We start from the raw sequence: 19,575 nt of genomic DNA, 5'->3' as shown, positions 1-19,575 counted from the left end.
TTCCTTCAAGTATTGCCAGGTAAAATTGCGAGTACGAGAGCCAGGATGTGGTCGATGGAACTTTGACTGAATGTACATAACGAAAACGATAATTTTACCTTGGTGTATTTAGCCACAAGTGGCTGACAGGTGACATCTGCCCTACAATGTAAAACTGGTAAATTTGCATTTTCAACCAATATGGCTCGAGTTGAACATGCAAATTTACTTGTGACTGACCAAATACTGTACAGTATAATAATATTGGAAAATTAATATCTTGGTTATCCTTAATTTCCGGAGGAAATATCATAGGAGAAAAATGTCTTAGAAATGTCTGAACATTACGAAATACATATTAATAGCAGCGACAGAAAGACCGGTGCTTTACTATAAATTTACCTGACACTCTTGTTCGAAGCAATTAATCTAACCTAAGGACGAATCTATCTAACTAATATTTAGGTAAAATTTCACTTTTTGCCCCCAAAGATTTGGTAAAGTTTTTCTTTGAAAGACATGGGAATCTTTGGAATTTTATCTTTGCAATCAATAGTTTAGACAATTCTAAGACACTTCTATGATGTTTTCCTTACAAATGAAAAAAAAAATTGCCTAACCTAACGTTTTAGAAGAAAAGTGGATCAGTTTGTAGTTTCGACAGTTTTAAGACAGTTTTCTCTATGATGCTTCCCTTGCAAATGACTTAAATATAGGGGGAGCCAAGGGGGCAGAACCCCCCTCCCCCCCGGGTTAGGTTAGGTAATTTTGTTTCATTTGCGAGGGAAACTTCATCGAGAAAAATGTCTTAAAATCGTCTAAACCGTCGGAAAAAAACATTGCTCAACCCGAGAGCCGTGGTTGGTCGAAACTACAAATTGACTGAAAAGTGTCTTAGAATTGTCTAAAATATTGACTGCAAAAATAAAATTTGTAAGATTCCCACATTGTCCCAAAATAAAATAATATCAAAGAATTTTAAGGTTGTAATCAATAGTCTGGAGAATTCTATGACACTTTTCTTCTATGAAGTTTTCCTCAGAAATGACTTAATCTAACCTCCTAACCGGGGCTCTGACCCCTTGGACCACCCAGCATATATAAGTCATTTCTGAGGGAAACGTCATATAAAAAAAAAAGCATCTTGGAATTTTCCAAATTATTGATTACAACCTTAAAATAAAAAAAATATCTTTGGGTGGCAACAAATTAAATTATGGCCAATGTTTCCTCTCAACTACTGTAGTAGGAAAAGGCTTGTCATTTTGTGAGGCTCAATTTCTTTCCCTCTCGTAGATACTTTACTGTACAGTATATAAATACAGCTCCTCCCCAACTTACGACGGGGTTAGGGACCCAAATCCAGTTGTTCATCATTTACAAGGTGTGTGAGATGATTTGTTTATTTACAGAATGCTACTAGTGGTTATGATTCAGCATTTGAGGAAGATGTCAAATTACGCAGAAAACAACAAGAACGTCATGCTCTTTACCAGAAAGACAGACTTCCTAGACAAGGTAAAACATTGTGTCCTTCTCAGTTAAAAGTGTGTAGGAAGCTATGATGAATTTTTACATGTTAAATCAAGTGAGGTGCTCAGCGTCAGAAGGGGGTGAAGCACACCCCGAACAAAATGAGTTTTTTGGTGGGTATCACTATTTTCACCCTTCCTCTATATGTTGGCGTTGGATGTAACCCTCTAGCTAGAATAGAAATATGGTTGAAAGTCCTTAAAAAATAAGGTGTGATTTTGCCTCAGGCCTGGAGCTACGTATCTGGCTGAGCGCTCAGTTCCAGAAAGTGGCAACATCCCGTTCAGTGGGAGAGGAGCGCGGGCCAATGATAGCGCTCCTCCCTCAGACCATACCCCCCGAGGCAGCCAATCACAATGGATTTCCCCTTGCTATGTCACAGCTCCTCGGCCAATCTGCATGCCCAGATGCTGCCTCCTTCTTAGTTTTGGCACGTATTTTAGCATCAGGAGGTTAAATGTACGTTCTACTGCTATTTGTGATAACTTTTCGGCGTAACATTGACGTTTATTCGTATTCCACGGGTGTGAGAAGTGCTGTGCAATATCTGCCCAATATTAGAGCAAGACTCGAGTGAGGCCAGGCCTTCTGGTGTGAGTCCAGGAGCCCATTATTCCTGAGCCTGTGTTTGACGCCAGTGCTCACTTGGACACCCCAGTAATGCTTGGTGATAGTGATTTTGATGATGAATTTAGTGTTGATTATGGTGATACAAATGCTACTGGCAATGGTGCAGGTGACGTGCATGATTGCAGAAAAAAACATACATCACGCAACTCCAAGTAGTTAAATTGGTTCATCAACACATTTCTAGGTAGCACAACAAGATCACCAGTTCCAAAGTATGAGAAGCAACCCCACACAATTAGTGATTCAAGATGCTTAACTGTGCTAAAAGTGAACTTGGGGTCAAGCGAATCACTCCCGGGGCGCCTGTACACGTTAAAAGTACGACTTCCAGTAAAAAAAAAATGTTGCCTCATCACTTCACAGCACGTGCTGCCACTTGGTCGTATCCCACTGAGCATTAGCCTTGGCAAAAGCAACCCTACGCTGCCTCTGGACAAGGGTGGGAAGTGGCTTCTTGCATGCTTGGTGGCTGCAAAACGTGGATTAGCATCAGGTTGCTTCTTAAGAACAGTTAACGTGCGTTGGGAAGTTTTTCGAGCCTTCCCTGACCGTCCGCTGTGCACAGGTGTTGCCAACCCGCCGTCATCTCGAAATCCTTTAATCCAAATCTGAACTGATTGTTCACTCACACCAACACTTCTTGATATTTCCTTTGCAGGTTTCTTGCCCTTATGCAGACTAATAATTGACGCTATCTGCTCTTTTGTTAAATCTTTCCTCTTGCCCATTGTCGTAAAAATAGCAAAGAAACAATGGGCATTGTGGCAATAAATAGGGGCAATGGTGGGGGGGGAGGGGGGGGGATAAAACTCATAAATCTTCGTTCACAAAATTTTCGCGGGCAACTGGTGAACGTTTTGATTGCTGGCTGACTTGTCCTTGAGCTCCCTTCGCTGCCAGACGTACAATGCCTGCCTCAGCCCCAGCTGGCTGGCGTGGAGGGGTGTGAGACACTTCAGCACAGATCAGTTCCCATCGGCCACCTCGCGCATAATGCAATGGCGAGGAGTGTAGGCACATTGGACCTGAGGCTTAAAGATGGTAGTTGTGCAGATTCTGACCAGGATAAGGTGGAGGCATTGAACAATTTCTTTACCTCGACGTTTACAAGAGAGGATGTGAACAATCTTTCTGCGTTTGAGGAAAGACGATTTGACATAGAGCTAATCCACATTGTGTTCTCAGACGAGGTTATAAGAAATAAAGTGTCAAAGCTAAAGAATCACAAGAGTCCTGGCCCTGATATGGTACACCCCAGAGTGTTAAAAGAACTGTGTAACGAGCTTATGGAACCCCTTAAGATCCTGTTATGCAAATGCCCGGATGAGTAAAAGGTCCCTGATGACCAGAAAATGGCTTATATGAGTACAAGTACTGTATTCAAGAAGGGCAATCGTCACTCCATGAATAATTATAGACCAGTGAGCCTGACCAGCATAGCGTGTAAAGTACTAGAGAGCATCATAAGAGATGCCACGATGGAACACCTACTGCAAAACAACCTTGTAAAGGGCTGCCAACACTGTTTTATGAAAGGATGATCCTCCTTAACACAATTACTTGAGGTACTGAATGTTTGGACTCAAATTCTAGAACAAGGCAGAAATATCGACAATATATAGTACCTAGATTTTGCCAAGGCTTTCAACAGTGTACCCCCATGAAAGGCTGAGATTTAACTTGGAAGGGTACAGGATTTGGGGAAATGTCCTAGCGTGGATCGGAGACTTTCTGCATGTCCGCAAACAGTGTGGTGATAAATGGTATGAAATCGTCATGTGCACCTGTGACAAGCGGGGTACCGCAGGGCAGTGAATTGGGCTCGTTGTTGTTTGTTTCTTTCATAAATGATATGCCAGAAGCTATACACTCATCCATACAAATGTTTGTGGGCAATGCTAAGTTACTTGGGGAAATTAAAAAGCAAACAGACTGTGAAGAGCTACAGAAAAATCCCTATGAGCTTCAAGAATGGTCGAAGAAATGGTTGCTAGGTTTCAATGTCACATAATGCAAGAGAATGCACTTAGGTCACACCAACAGTAAGGAAGCATATCACAAGTCCCAAGAGGACAGAGAAGCTGCATTAATTGAGACCGAATGTGAAAAGGACCTGGGTGTGTATGTTAACAATGAACTTAAGTTCTCGGGCCATTGTGAAAATAATGTGAATCAGTCAACGAAACAAGTAGGTCTTATAAGAAGGTCGTTTTGATATCTGGATGGTCCGTCGCTTGTCACGATCTTCAAGAGTGAGGTGTTTCCCCATCTGTAGTATTGTCACCCTGTCTGGTCCCCGAGGTATGCTAGAGATTTTCAATTGATTGAATATGTTCAAAGGAGGGCCACTAGACTGGTGCCTTCTCTATGGAACCTCAGTTTCTCAAGGAGATTAGAACACTTACAACTGCCTAGCTTGTGCTACAGACGGACGAGGAGCGACCAAATCGAAGTGTAAACATCTCAGGGGGCACTACAGTACTTGATCGTATGTACATACCTGGAGCTGGCAGACGTCTGCCCCACAAGCGGTCACAGCTCAAGGTTGAAGAAGCCTCAAGTCCAGAAAAATGTGAGGGCATCTTCTTTGGAGTGAGAATTGTGAACTCTTGGAACAGCCTGTCAGAGAGTATTGTGATGGTACCAAATGTGAGCTCCTTCAAAGCCTGACTTGACCAACACCATAGCAAGTTCTGATATATTTAGGAGTCAGTACTTGCCAACATTGTATAACAGAGACGTGATCGACCGCCCAAGCGGCTAGTGAACCGCGTCAGTGGCGAAGAGGATAAAAGTAAAAGTACAGTAAAAGATACAGTACTATACAGTATTGTACATTTTTATCGCAAAAATGTGGAGGGAATTCATGCAAGCTTCATGTTTTTTATTATACGTATTCTATTTATTCATAAATACAGTACCGATATACAGTACAGTACGTCCGGATAATTCGTGGATTTTTATTTTGCAGTCCTCTATTATTCGCGGATGACACCCTGGATATACCCAAGAATGTCTGTGGGTAGTTTTAAAGTTGCCGGTATTTTCGCGGCTGGGACAGGGAGCCATTGTATATATGTGTGTGTGTGTGTGTAGACACACTCACAAAAAGCACATACAAGTCTACTCCGTGCTTTGTTATTAATAAAACATTTTTAATAATTTTTTCTAATTAGTATTTGTTAGAGGATTTTCCCATTATTATTTATATGTATGTGTTTACACACACACACACATACTATATATACAATACAGGTAAAAAATAATTGTCCTAAGGTCAAAAACATAAAGGAATATACATTTCTTTGTACATGAGTAAAATGTCCCCCCAGGTCAGCAAATCTTATTCTTGGATTTGGCTATTCGCGGCCATTTTGACAACCTAACCCCAGTGAATTTGAAGGGCATTCTGTATACAGTATTTCTGTCTTATTATGCCAAACTTTGTATAACTATGCTGTTGTAATCTATTGCAATCTACCCGGTATTTGTTTGTTTGTACAGTACGTAAAAGAATGTTGTTCCTTTTTAACTAAAGAAGATTAATCCTGGAAAAGCTTTTTCATGCATTTGAGTAATTTGGAAGACTTTTACAGTGTTGGATACCTTACTTCAATTCTCAGTTATAGAGTTTAACCAATCCCTTACACAGATAAAATTTATGCCCTTCTCTTGAAAAGTAAAAAAATCAACCTGTAAATATAATTTCACTTGCAGAAGAAACAATCCAGGTACAATATACCCGACAGAGATGTGATTACTGTACAGTAGAGCTTGTTGTGTGGTATACCTTCGTGTTTTTTATTACCCGTTACTTGTAAAGTGCTGTTTCTTAGTCGTTTGTGTATTAATGTATTAATTCAAACACTGATTGTTTTAGAATTCATTTTTTTTTATTGTTTAAGTGTTCATTCAGCTATTGATGCTGACTGTAAGTTGTCATTTCATTACCATTTTATTCTTGCAGGACTGCCAAGTAGGTCTTTTCTGGCAGACGCAGCAAGTCAAGATGAAGGGAAACGACTCCGATACCAGATGTCCAACATGACTGCATATGAGCGTCACAAACTTCTTATCAACCATTATGTTCTCTACCATCCTGGTAGTACTGCTGTGTTACAGAGAGATTCGTAAGTTATGTTTGGTAGGCTGGTCATTTAGTTAGAATCTTAATGTACAGTTTGCTCCAGGTGTGATATTATGCCCTACTGTGCCTCCTTTGCTTAGTTTATCAGTTTAAAATAAAAAAAAATTGTTAGTGAGAAAAAGGTTTGTTTTATTATAAATATTGCATCTAACCATTATTTCTTTAGCTCCATTACATCTATATAGTTGAATAAATTCAAGTATTACCTATAAAACCTGAAATGCTTAATACAGTAGATAAATTGGGTAAATATATTCAAAGCGACAACATTTTAGATAACCAATATAAGTTACAAGACATTAAATCAAATCCTAATAACACTTTTGCAGCAAATAATAACAACAATTACTGCATCCTTCCCCTGCCTCTCCCATCCCCGCTGCCTCCTCCTCCATTTCTTTCTTTGTCTCTTTCTTCAGTCTTTTTTTTGTGACATCATAAAGGTATCATATTACAGAAACCAAACTACCCTGTATATATATTTCTAATGAAGATTGTTCTTTTGAATATTAATTCATGTATATAATATAAGTAATATCTCCATTAGCCGGAATCCCTCTAAACCGGAACTCTCCAATAGCCGGAGAAAATGTTCTCAGTACTGTACTGTACCCGGAAAATTCTGGGAATGGGGGATACTTTTCCAGGTTCAAGAGATGATGTAATGCACAATTTCTGGAACTTCTGAGAACATTTTTCCATAACCTGGAAAATTCCGAGGATGAGGGATTTTTTCCAGCTTTGAGAGATGATGTAATGCACAATTTCTTGAACTTACGAGAAAAATTTTCCTTTACCCGGAAAATTCTGGAAAATTCCAGCGATGAGGGATTATTTTCCAGCTTTGAGAGGGTCGTCTCATTACCTGGAAATCTCTCATTCCCGGTAGTGCTCTACACCAATTGCTCCGGCTAACTGAGATATTACTGCTGGCAAACACAAGTACAGTTGGCCCTTAACATACGCTGGGGTTAGGTAACAGAGATACCCGTGAATGTTAAAAATCCGTGTACTTTTGCTGCCCCCCCCCCCCCTAAAAAACCCCTGGCACCCCATGTCTTTATTTAAGGTATATACTTGTGTGTAGTTCGAGTTTTTAAGACCAAATTATTTGGCAAAAAATTGGGGGTAGACCTCTAAACGGGTAATAGTTTCGTTAGGTTGAAAAATATTTACCAGTAACTACCAGTAAACAATGGAAACGAAGCACCAACGTACCACCAGCTGTGAGTGTCGGTACAGTTGCCAGGGCATATCTCTTGCATCATCATAGCAAGCCCAAAGTAGCCAAATGCATGGTATGGTATGCACAGGACGATGTAAAACATAAAGTATTCATTTTTTAAAGTTTATTTATAGAAATACTGTACATAAATTTTTTTTTATTACATTTGAAACATCAATCTTTGTTAATTAAATTTGAAACAAAAGAAAACTACGATACTGTATGTCTAAATACCGGGTATTTTCATTAAAACGTTACATCACAAGTATATTTTACCTTAACTGTGACTGAATGAATATATTCTCAGAAATAAATATGGAAATGTAATACTTTTGCAGAAATGACATACGTATTACAGTGGAAAGTGGGATAAAATTATGACCAAAACAATGACTTTTGATTTCTTTCGTTGTTCAAAAGATTTTACCGTGGAACAAACCTGTACTGTACATGTACTAAATGATTACGATACTTAAATTGTTATGTCTATTGCAAATATAGATTGTTTATACAGGTATTCAAATAAATCCCTATCTTACAAGAATCCCAGCAATGTAAGTTGTATTCACCCAGGTCGTTTGGGTGGCAAATTATGAGAAGAGCTTAGTCACTCTTAAGTAATGATAAATAAACAGTAGGCCTTCAGTGCCAACTGTCACATCTTATCTCAAATAAATAAACACACACCACACTCTCACCCCACCTCCCGCCCCCGCCTCCCTCCCTGTTCCTCCCCCTCCAGGCTCGCTGGCTACCTCCCTCCTTGTGTTCCCAGACAAAAGATTGGTGATAACTTTATTCTTTAAGGTGTTTATTTTATATAATATCTCAGACTAAAGTTAGGAGATTATAATTTGCATTGCTGGAATCCTTGCAAGACAGCCAATAATTTGAATATAAACGTCATATATTTTGCTCAAGAGATAAAAATTGTTGTACTAGTGTACAGTACTGGTTTTCAGTTAAAGAACTGTTGTATTACAATAATATTCCCTCCAAATTGACTTGAATAAATACTTGAATGGAAATATACAATATTTTTGTTGAAGCTACCCGGGCTTCAGTGTAAAGTGTCGTAAAAATAAATGGTAAACAATTTGCCTATGGCACTCTGTGTTTCAGGCACGGCGAGCCTCAGTTTATAGGACATAGAGTGTTTTTATTGAAGGTTTTGTTGTACCAATACCCTCAAAAACTTGGGTCGACCTATAAACAAGGAATATCATAAATTAACTGATTTTTTGGTCAAAAAAATCAGGGTCGACCTACAATGCTGATGTCAACACAAGCGTGGTTACAGCGAGACTGACTGAGTGAGGGAGCGCGGGGTGGCGTGATGCGTGTGTGTGTGTGTGGGGGTGGCGGGCGGTGCGCGGTGCCGCGCGCGATTTGAATGTATTTCAATTACTTCAATGTACAGAATATTCCTCCGGCAGGGCAATCCGCGTATTTGCGAATCCGTGTATGCCAAACCCGCGTATGTGAAGGGCCGACTGTACCCTGCATTGTACTAGGAAACAGCCCTATCAATCAGTTCCTTATACAGTGGACCCTCCATTAATGAGCAGTTCAATTTACAAGGTTTCAGTTCATGAGTAACCTCCCGTAAGGACTTTCAGTTCTATTAACAAGTACAAATTCTATTAACGACAGCCTTACAAGAGACAAGTTTTGGTGTGCGCATCAGCTGATCGACTCGCCTGCCAATAATTGGTTCTATTTTTACCTTTGTTTCCAGTGGAGTAAACATTGAGAGAGTTGTGCTCTTGAATATTTTTACATTTTTACATTAAAATTATTGGTCATTCTGAAATTTAGTTAACATATTGATAATATACAGTGCAGTCTTGGTTTAAATAAAAAAACCTGCACCCGGATTTCGGAAGATTCGGACAAAAAATTTGGGGGTTCTGGGCTAAGAAGCCTCCCGAAGAAGCATTCCCAAAACAGGGTGAAGGCTTAAAGGTTTTACCTTGTAAAATGTCACAGACTAAAATTAGCAGAATATAACTTACATTGATGGAACCCTTGGAAGACAATGAGTAATTTGAATACAGTATAGACATGATATATTTTGCGCAAGAGATAAAAATTTTAAGTCCTAAAGTGTAGTACATTTTAGTCCACGTTTTTCAACTCGTGTTTTTGGGTAGATATACTAACTTTCTTCATTTATTTTTACTCATTTACATGCACACACCATCCTAAATACACATTTCCAGTATACAGTACTTTGTACAGTACTGTATGTACTTTTTAATTCATTTTAAGGGAATTCTGTAAGTTGGAACCAATTACCCAATATCCCATTGAAATACAGTACAGGTAATAGATTCAGTTAACGAGATTTTCAGTTAATGAGTGACTGTAGAATCAATTGTGCTCGTTAATGGAGGGACTACTGTACTGTACTGTACTAGCCACACAAGTTGTGCGACGTTGCTCTACGAACAAGGGAGGCATGGTAGAAGGTAACATCACATCTGGGGGTGACTGTATCTCATTTTTTTTTTTTTTTTGTGAAATTTTTTTATTTCATAAAAATATTGAACTGTTTTCTCTTTTGGGTGAAAATCTTCACTACGTATATGTTACCACACCAAATCTCTATGAAAATTTTCTATAAATTTTGTAGAAAGTGACTTTCACATCTGTTGCATTTATAAAAACATCTTACAAGCTGTATAGTACCTGTTATCATTACTCCTTTTCCACTTATGTGTTGGATGGATCATGGGGTACAGATACCTCAAAGTAGGAAATCATTGAGAGTGATGAAAGACAAGTATGGAAAACAACAAGGGCTAACACAACAAGTAGGAATATCCACACATACTGTGCATGCTCTTATCCTACAAAGTGAATCTTAGCATCAGTGTAAAGTTGTATATTTCCCCCCCCCCCCAAAAAAACCTACACTCCCAGATGAGTTAATTGTATTGAGTTTATTTACATAGGCAAACAGCTGACCAACCAGCAACCCACAGCACCTAGGTACCTGTCTCTATGTTGGTATAATGGTGTCACTCAGAGGATGATTATGAGAAGGGAAGGGGTGATTTATGTAATATAAAAGTATTTTTGTATCTCTAACCATTTTTTTTATTTATTTTTACGGGGTTGGAGGTATGAACCACAAACTGTAAAACTGTGAATAGCAAGGGTCTTCTGTATTTTACTGGTGTCAAAGGGTTGTGAGATTTCACCTTTTTATCCTTAAGGCTCAAAGAGTGTATGGGGGGGGGGGGATAGCAGTCGTGCTGTGTTTGATTGTGAAATGTTTTTGTTTGGTTTTCTTCTGTAAATACTAATAGCAGAAATATGAGAATGGTTTTGCATACATTGGTGTGAAAGCTATTTCTTGCCATATTTTGGACTGAATGAATATAATTCTACACTGTACTCAGTTATATACCCCACGAAGTGTGAAAAAGTTCAAGGGATATATTGTCCTGGCTACTCTTGTTTAATTGTCTTCACTTCATGTTATGTTTTATGTCTTTGTTGTTGCAGATCCAGAGACAAGAGAGACATTGATGTCATTCAGGAAAATCACCAGTTTCTGTGGGACAACAAAGACATTCCTGACACCTGGGAAAGACAATTGGCCAAAAAATACTTTGATAAACTCTTCAAAGAATATTGCATCTGTGACCTATCTCACTATAAAGAAAATAAAGTATGTTAGAAGGAGACTTTGAATTTTATATGTTCTTTGCTAGATATTTTGTACTGTAGTTATATCGAGAATATTGACATAAAGTTACATTTTATGGATTGATACCCCACAAGTATACTGTATTTGCTCTAGAGTTGGGTGCTTGGTCAGTATACGGTACAGTAATTTTGCAGATAAATTTTTATCAAGTTTGGAAGGCTTGTTATATAACCTTTTGTAATATGATTGAAAGTATAAGTGTCATCAATCTTACTCTGTTGGTATGGAACCTTGGAAGCTCTTCTATCATGACTTAAAAATTGAGAGTGGAGTGTGGCATTACATAAAAAAAATAAACAAACCTTACACATTACATCCCGGAGTTTTGATACCACAGAATTAAGTTAATGCTTTGTTGGAACTTGTACCTCATTTAAGTTCTGTACCAAAAAAACAAATGCTGCTCTTGTATCATGTTTGTGGAATTTTTAGAGTATGTCCAGATAAGAATGGTAAGCTTACCCTGTGTCATAACAAGAGTGAGTGTCTACCCTAGCCCTTGCCACACAATTAACAGCCCATCACCTCTGCTTCACTATAAGTATAATCCTGAACCTCTTGTGGTGGAAGTTGAGACCATTATGATGTTTATTGACATTCTGAAGAAATTAATTTACAGTTATCAAAATAATATTTTTTACTAGTTGAGAATTTAAGAAGTTTGTGTTAAGACATTATTGTTTCAACTTTTCCCTTTCACTTTCTACTTTTGTTTTGTACTAGTCTCTTGTACCTTTCTTCTCTTTCTTGAAGCTTCTACATCCCCAGATTCATCCCATGTAAAACTGGGTGAGGAGTAAAGGTAGGAGATTAATACACACACTTTTTATACTTGCTCTTACATACTGTACCTGTACTTAAAGGTTGGTATGCGATGGAGGATTGAACGAGAAGTACTGGAAGGCAAGGGTCAGTTTACCTGTGGGGAGAAGAAATGCAAGGAGAGTGAAGGTTTACGCACTTGGGAGATGAATTTTGGCTACTTTGAACAAGGCATCAAGAAGAATGCGCTGGTGAAGCTGAGTTAGTGTTACTTTTATATACTGTAGTCCATCAAGTATCATAGTATTAAAATTAAACACTTCATTCGCTAGTTAGGGAGGATGTCTTGGTACACACATCTCCTCCCATCTAAACACGATAGTGCAGTAGCTTTGGTGTAAAGATAAAGATTAAAATGTCATTTTATATTTGAAATAACATATTTGCATAGACTATTATATAATAATTTATCACAGAACCAATGTGAGTATCCAGATCTATGGATAAACATGGTTACCAGGGAACATTGAAGGTGATAGAATACCCCTTAAAATAATCTTTTGACTGCATTGTACAGTAATTAGTTTTCTGTGATCGTGAGGCCCCAACCTAACTATAAGATTAAAGCTTACGGTAATGCTATTGGGTCCCAGTTTTTATGGTTAAGTTGGGTTAGGTTTGCCTGAGAGAGTTGGGTTACCTTTGGTCTAAAATTCATTTACAGACCAACAATTACTGGTACCTGTACTTATTTTTACAGGTGTTGAAAATTCTCCACACTCTTTTTCAGGATTGTGCCACGATTGCTCATATAAGGTAAATTATCATCGACAGAGAAAAGAAGTAACAAAATCAATCAAGCACAGACATAAAGAGTCAAGTAAGAGAAAGAAATCAAGGAAAGAAAAAGATGGAAAAGCTCAAAATATTAAAGAAGAGACAAATGAAGGTGATTCTGTTGGTAATGAAAAGGAAATGGACGAGACAGAATCTGAGGATAACATTTGGAAAGGTCCAGCTAAATTAACAGATGAAAAGAGCAGAGAAGAAGAGTTTGAAGAATATTTAGAAGGTTTATTCTTATGATCATTGTAAGTGCTTCATTTTTTGTGCTGTTTTCATGCACATTATATAAGGGGTTTGCAGTGATGTCATTTCATATTTGGATTGCATAAGTGGAATTTTATGTCTCTACAAGTAATGCTGTAGCAATTTTTCAGCCCATGTGCTGTACTGTATAATCTTGTTATTTTCTATTAATCAATCCTATCATATTTGTGTTGGTCATCACAAGAAAAGCCTCCAATGCCATCACTTCTTGGTGACTATTTTTTTCTATTGCTTTTATGAACTCCTGTTGAAATGAATGAATCTGTTATATATGGCTGAAATTGTTTCTCCTCAGCTTACACGTGTTCTGTGAATTGTTTTGGAAGAATTGGTCCTGTGTATATTCTGTATGTTGTAAATGGGGACTGTATGTATATTATGTATGCTGGATTATGTACTATGTATGTATATTATGTATGTGCTCCATTTATATTTATTCAGCCTAGCTAGCAGCGTGTGGCAATGTTATTACCATATCCCACACGCTTAATTAATGTGCCTGGCGACGTATGGAAGCTGCTAATGTATCACTTGCCATACGTCGTCTATGGTAGTTGACCAGGACCTTAGCTAGGGAGCAGTGCTACCCACCTCTGTGTACATACTCTTATCCAGTAAACCGAACCTACAAAACTATACAGGTGTTTGTGTTCTCTCCTGTATATAGAACTTATTACCCAGAACATCTAACATGGCGCAGTGCGTAGTTTTACTGGATTATTACGAGTGATTAGTGCAAGTTTGTGGAAAGCCGGCTGATGGATCCCCGCCTTGGGTCAACCCCGCGTCATCCCTCGAAGAATTTCGCAACTTTGAGCAGTGTCAGTGACAGTGATTTTCTGTGAAGTGTTTAGTGCATTGTGTGTTTCGTGCCATTCATGTGTGACCTTGTTCGAACGGATTTCCAAGGTATACGGCATGTTCTGGGCATTTGTGGGGTGTAGAGCTCAGCGCACCCTCCTCTGACCGTTTACAGAGAGCGACTGAGCTACTCCTATCTCCACCCCCCTCCCTCACAGCGCCGCCTCCACCCCCCCTCACAGCTGGGGCGAGACGCTCTGCCTGCCTGGGACACACACACATACATGTACTAACACTTGCTGACCGCGCGGTTTCTTATATATATTTTATATATATAACCTACTTATCTGTGTATTTAATTAAATTTTTTTGTCTGAAATCTTGTTGATACGACGGGCTGACCGGTCAACACTGATTTAAGACACAGTACACAGATAAAGTAGTTATGTCTCATGCCTTACGTAGCCGTGGACCCAGCGCCTGGATGAGTCAAGCGGATGATAGTCCCCCAGAGATGGATGACCAGGCCGGCCCAGCTCCCACAACATCGCGCAGCCCTTCACCTCAACATTCAGCGTTATCTCCAGAGATAATTGCCTTAATGAAGTTTATGAGAGATGAGAGACGCGAGGATGAAGCTCACAGACGTTTGGCGGATGAGCACAGAAGGCAAGCAGAGGCAGAACGAGACCACCAACGGAGAATGGAAGACAGTGCACGGTTTGAAGCCTTGATATCTCGCCTCACTGTTAACCAAGCCCCTGGCTCTAACACTGCCTCGGTACTGAATGGTTCAGATACCTCATCCATGCTTCCTTCACGCCCCCCAGCCCCACCTAAAGCAGCAGCTCAAACACCGCCCATCTTGGAGCCTGATGTAAATTTCCAGACTTTTCGCGAATGGCGGCGGCGGTGGGCTGATTATGCTACAATGGTGGATCTCCAGAGTTTGTCACAGCCTAAACAACTCATCCAGCTGCGTATGTGCCTGTCCTTGGAAGTTCAGCGTGTCTTAGAACATACGTTGCAGGTACCCCCAACCTCTTCGCTGTCTGTAGAGGAGGTACTGGACGTTCTACAACGGCACATCAAAGGACAGCAGAATGAAGCTCTGCGCAGGAGGGAATTGTTTAGCTGCAGACAGATGGAGGGTGAGTCTTTTGACGCTTTTTATGTACGTCTTAAGAGAGCCTCGGAAGAGGTAGATATATGTTTAGGCCACCACCAGCAGTGCGAGGAGACCCAGTTGAAGCAGGTGATCTTGATGGGTGTTAAGGACGAGGAACTTGTCCAACGCCTCACCTCCCTCGACTCTTCCTCTTCTCTTCAGGATGTGTTGACGATATGTCGCTCCTATGAGGCTGCCAGGTGTGCCACCTCTGCCATCCGAGCTCCCCCTACAGCTGTACGCGCTGTTTCCCGGTACAAGAAGGACAAGAAGTCTGCTCCTACGCCTTCGCCCACCACGTCCACGCCCGGTTCATTTTGCAACAACTGTGGTAAGCAGCACGGAACACAGGTATGTCCAGCTGCTGAGTCTACCTGCAACAGTTGTGACCGTAAGGGCCACTGGTCACTCACAGTGCGGTGCCCAGCTAAGTACGTACAGTGCAATGTGTGCGGTCGTCTGGGCCACTATGACAAGTGTTGCCCTACCCACGAACCCAAGGGACAGCGTCGGCGGAAGCTTCGGCGCCCTTCTACCAGTGAGGGCCGCCCACAGTCGCCAAATCAGAGGCACGACGACCCTGGACAAAGCCCGACCCATTTTAGGAGGGTGTACTCCTCGCATCCCAGGACCAAAGTCCCCCAGTACATCAGCGTCATCGTGACCTACGGCGGTGTGTCATCCCGTCTTCAGATGTTGCCCGACACCGGCGCTGATGCTACAGTCATCGGTCCCCAGCATTTGCGATGCTTGGGGCTCTCTCCAAGCGATCTAGGACCGCCTCCCGAGGACCTCTGCGTCATGGCAGATGGTTCACAGATGGCCCCAGCCCTGGGTTCACTCTATGCACATGTCACCTTTGGCAACAGGTCGTGTCAGGCCTGGATTGACGTGCATAATGGTGTCCCGACTCCCTTGCTGTCCTACAGACATTGTCAAGAGTTGGCCATCATCTCCCAGGACTTCCCAACACCGATTCTCGAGGTAAATTACGCCAACAGGGTGCATGAAGGGAGCAGCAACTACCCTGCTGCCGCCCTACCCCTACCTCTGGCCAGTGACACCTCTCCTTCGGTAGTTGTCCCTGCTGCATCACGTCCCCACGCCTTGGCTCGCCTTCACGACAGTCACCGTGGAGCTGAGGCCACCAAACGACGTGCACGACAGACTGTGTTCCGGCCTGGCATCGACCCCGACATCTCCAATGCTGTCCAGGTGTGTAAGCCCCGCCACGTATTACAACCCAGCCAGCAGCAGGTACCCTTCATGAGTGACGACAACCCCACCCGCCCCTTTGAGTCTGTGTCGGCCGACTTTTTCTGTGTGTCAGGAAAGTCCTTCCTGGTTATCGTCGACCGTCTCTCTGGTTGGCCGGTTGTCATCAAGGGCGGTAATGACACGACGTCTGCCGCCACCATCAGCAAGTTCCGCCACTACTTCCGTGACGTGGGCGTTCCTGTACGCCTGCGAACCGACGGAGGGCCTCAGTTCACAAGCCGGGACTTTGCTGCGTTCCTTGACCGATGGGGAGTCCGGCATGTGTTGTCATCGCCCCATTACCCGCAGTCCAACGGCCACGCTGAGGCTGCTGTCAAATCCCTGAAGCACCTCATCCTTAAGGTGGCCCCTTCTGGGAACATTGACTGCGAGGCCTTCGACCGGGGTCTTCTTGAACTCCGCAACACACCCAACTACACCGGACGCTCCCCTGCCCAGGTTTTGTATGGGCGCCCCCTTCGTTCTTGTGTCCCTGCTCACCCTCAATCCTTCTCCAAGGAGTGGCAGGCTAAGACAGAGGATTGTGATCGCCGAGCCGCCGAACGTGTTCAGGACGTCGTCGCCCGCTACAACGACCACGCCCGTTCTCTCCCCAGGTTGAGTGTCGGTACCCAAGTCCGTGTTCAGGACCCGACCTCCCTACGTTGGGACAAAGTAGGCGTAGTCATGGGTCTCGGCAGGTCACGGGACTACCAGGTGCGGTTACCCAGTGGTCGCGTGTGGTGGAGGAACCGCCGTTTTCTCCGCCCCGTAACACTGCCTTCTGCTGGCCCCGCCACCAGTGTTGAGTCCCACACCCTTCCCAGTGATGAAGTCCCTCGACGCTCAGAACGGATCCAGAAGAAGAGGTCCGCTCAAGACTTTGCTATGAGCGTATAGGGGGGAGGGAGGTGTATGTATATTATGTATGCTGGATTATGTACTATGTATGTATATTATGTATGTGCTCCATTTATATTTATTCAGCCTAGCTAGCAGCGTGTGGCAATGTTATTACCATATCCCACACGCTTAATTAATGTGCCTGGCGACGTATGGAAGCTGCTAATGTATCACTTGCCATACGTCGTCTATGGTAGTTGACCAGGACCTTAGCTAGGGAGCAGTGCTACCCACCTCTGTGTACATACTCTTATCCAGTAAACCGAACCTACAAAACTATACAGGTGTTTGTGTTCTCTCCTGTATATAGAACTTATTACCCAGAACATCTAACAGGGACTAAAATAAGTTACGATTTAGAACCCTTCCTAGTTTGAAGAAATATCACTGAACTGAGAATGAGGATCTAGGTCAGAATACTGTATTTCACTTTACTGAAATTGCTAATGACCCTTATGTAATTTCACCTGTTCTTCAAGACCATAAGCAAGATTAATTACCTTAGTTACAATAATTTACCTGTATTCTTTATCAACTGCAAAGTATGTTACATTTTTTAACAAACATGAAATAAAAAAAAAATGAGGTAGGTTGACCTTTGTTACAAAATGATTGTCTTAAATTATAAGTTATTGCTTAGTTGTGGTCAAGTACCTTGATTCTAAGTGTAAAATACAAAATTCCTATATTCAAAGACAGTAACTATCTTTAGAAAATAGACAAAACTATTTCAAAGATCATTAGCATGACTAATACCCACATACTGTACAGTACAATTGTTTGACTGGATTCTTAATCAGCGTATTAAAGAGGTTGAGGCTCTTACTAATGCTGTGCTCAATGAAGCCCTCATTTGCTACTGTATGAGGAATAGTGGTGTCATGTGGAACCATGTTACAGTATATGGTACAGTACTGATTTCTTACAGTGCCCATTATCCGGGAATACATATAGAACAATATAAGAAGTATTCCTTTATTAGTTATATGTTTTGTTTAGTACAAATGTGATGGAAAAGATATTTACATATGTAATGTACAGTATTTACTAAAACAGGTTGAACCTCCCTAATCCAGACTTTCATGACCATGACACTTTTAGGAAATACCCTTTAGAAAGATTTGTGTAGAATTTTTCCTTTATATTCATGCAAGTGAAGTTGCCATCTCATGAGCATGCCAGTTGCATAAAAAAATATGGCACTTTAATTTGGCTTTCCATAACTTTTGTCATTTACAACAAACTTGTTCCAGGTGAGAAAAGGCAGTATCTGGCATAAGTAAACACAAACCTTTACAGTGAACCCTCGAATATTTGGACCCTGTAAATCCGGATTTCAGAAGATTCTGACAAAAAATTTGTGGGTTCTAGGCTAAGAAACCTCCCCCTAAAAAGCTTTCCCAAACCAGGGTGAAGGTAGTTTTAGGCAAGTTTTTATCTTATAAAATATCACAGACTAAACTTAGCAGAATATAACTTGCATTGCTGGAATCCTTGCAAGATAGCAAATAATTTGAGTATAAACATCACATAGTTTGCACAAGAGATAAAATTTTTAGTCCTTTAGTGTAGTACATTTGAGTACAAAATGTGTACAGTAATATGTTGCTCAAAATTATGACTTTTTCACAGAAATCCCTCAAACCCGGAAATCTCCATAGCCAGAATTGAAATTTGCTCGGAAAATCATCCCCAAAGCCGGAATTTTAAAAAAATTTCCATCTTTAGGAACAAATTTTCTGAGGTTGAAAATCGAGAGAATTTTCTGAAAATGTCTTGAATAAAGATGAAACTTGAAGTACTTTGGGGAGGGACCTGACCTGACTTGGCTCAATGTCAGGTGGAGGTAAGGTGGGGGATTTGTGGTCTCATATTACTGACTTTCTGATGGAATGTCAGGTCTTGGGTGGGGAATTAGTGGGTCTCATACCTGAAGATGTCTTGAATAAACACGAAAGCTAAAGTATTTTTAGGGAGATTGTGATAAGTATAAATGAGCAAAGTTGTATCCCTTCAACATTACATTACATAACATTTTAAAATATTGATTGAGAAAACAGAAAGGTGTGGGTGATTAGAGAGATGGAGTGGAAAGGAGTGTAACATGCACCAGTGTGGCCAAGCAATAAGCTCCTCGACAGCTAATCTTTTAATTCGCCTCCACGCAGTCACACAACAAGACACTCACTGGATGCTTGTTGTCTTAATTCCCATGTGTGTTTTTTTTTTTTTGAGCTTGCCAAGCACATTGTAGGATTTGAAGTTGATGAAGAGTTTGTTCAGGAGTCAGGTGAGGTGACATGCCAAGACCTCACACATTAACAGCACTATGAAACCATTGT

The 19,575-nt window shown here is 41.0% G+C and overlaps 1 protein-coding gene across 1 annotated transcript in view; it reads left to right on the top strand.

Moving 5' to 3' along the window:
• The window catches only part of LOC121877375 (protein FRA10AC1 homolog), a 16,794-nt gene extending 3,323 nt beyond the window's left edge, over positions 1–13,471 (top strand). Inside the window, exons 2-6 of the mRNA XM_042383114.1 lie at positions 1,392–1,497; positions 6,110–6,272; positions 11,028–11,193; positions 12,096–12,255; positions 12,785–13,471. Coding sequence (XP_042239048.1) covers positions 1,392–1,497; positions 6,110–6,272; positions 11,028–11,193; positions 12,096–12,255; positions 12,785–13,080 — 891 coding nt within the window. The 3' untranslated portion in view covers positions 13,081–13,471. The remainder of the gene's footprint in view (positions 1–1,391; positions 1,498–6,109; positions 6,273–11,027; positions 11,194–12,095; positions 12,256–12,784) is intronic.
• Positions 13,472–19,575: the final 6,104 nt, after the last annotated feature.

The sequence above is a fragment of the Homarus americanus genome, unplaced genomic scaffold, assembly GCF_018991925.1.
Source record: "Homarus americanus isolate GMGI-L3 unplaced genomic scaffold, GMGI_Hamer_2.0 scaffold33468, whole genome shotgun sequence".
NCBI classification, from domain to species: domain Eukaryota; kingdom Metazoa; phylum Arthropoda; class Malacostraca; order Decapoda; family Nephropidae; genus Homarus; species Homarus americanus.
Note: the sequence above shows the minus strand (reverse complement) of the source record. Positions and strands in the feature narration are given on the sequence as shown.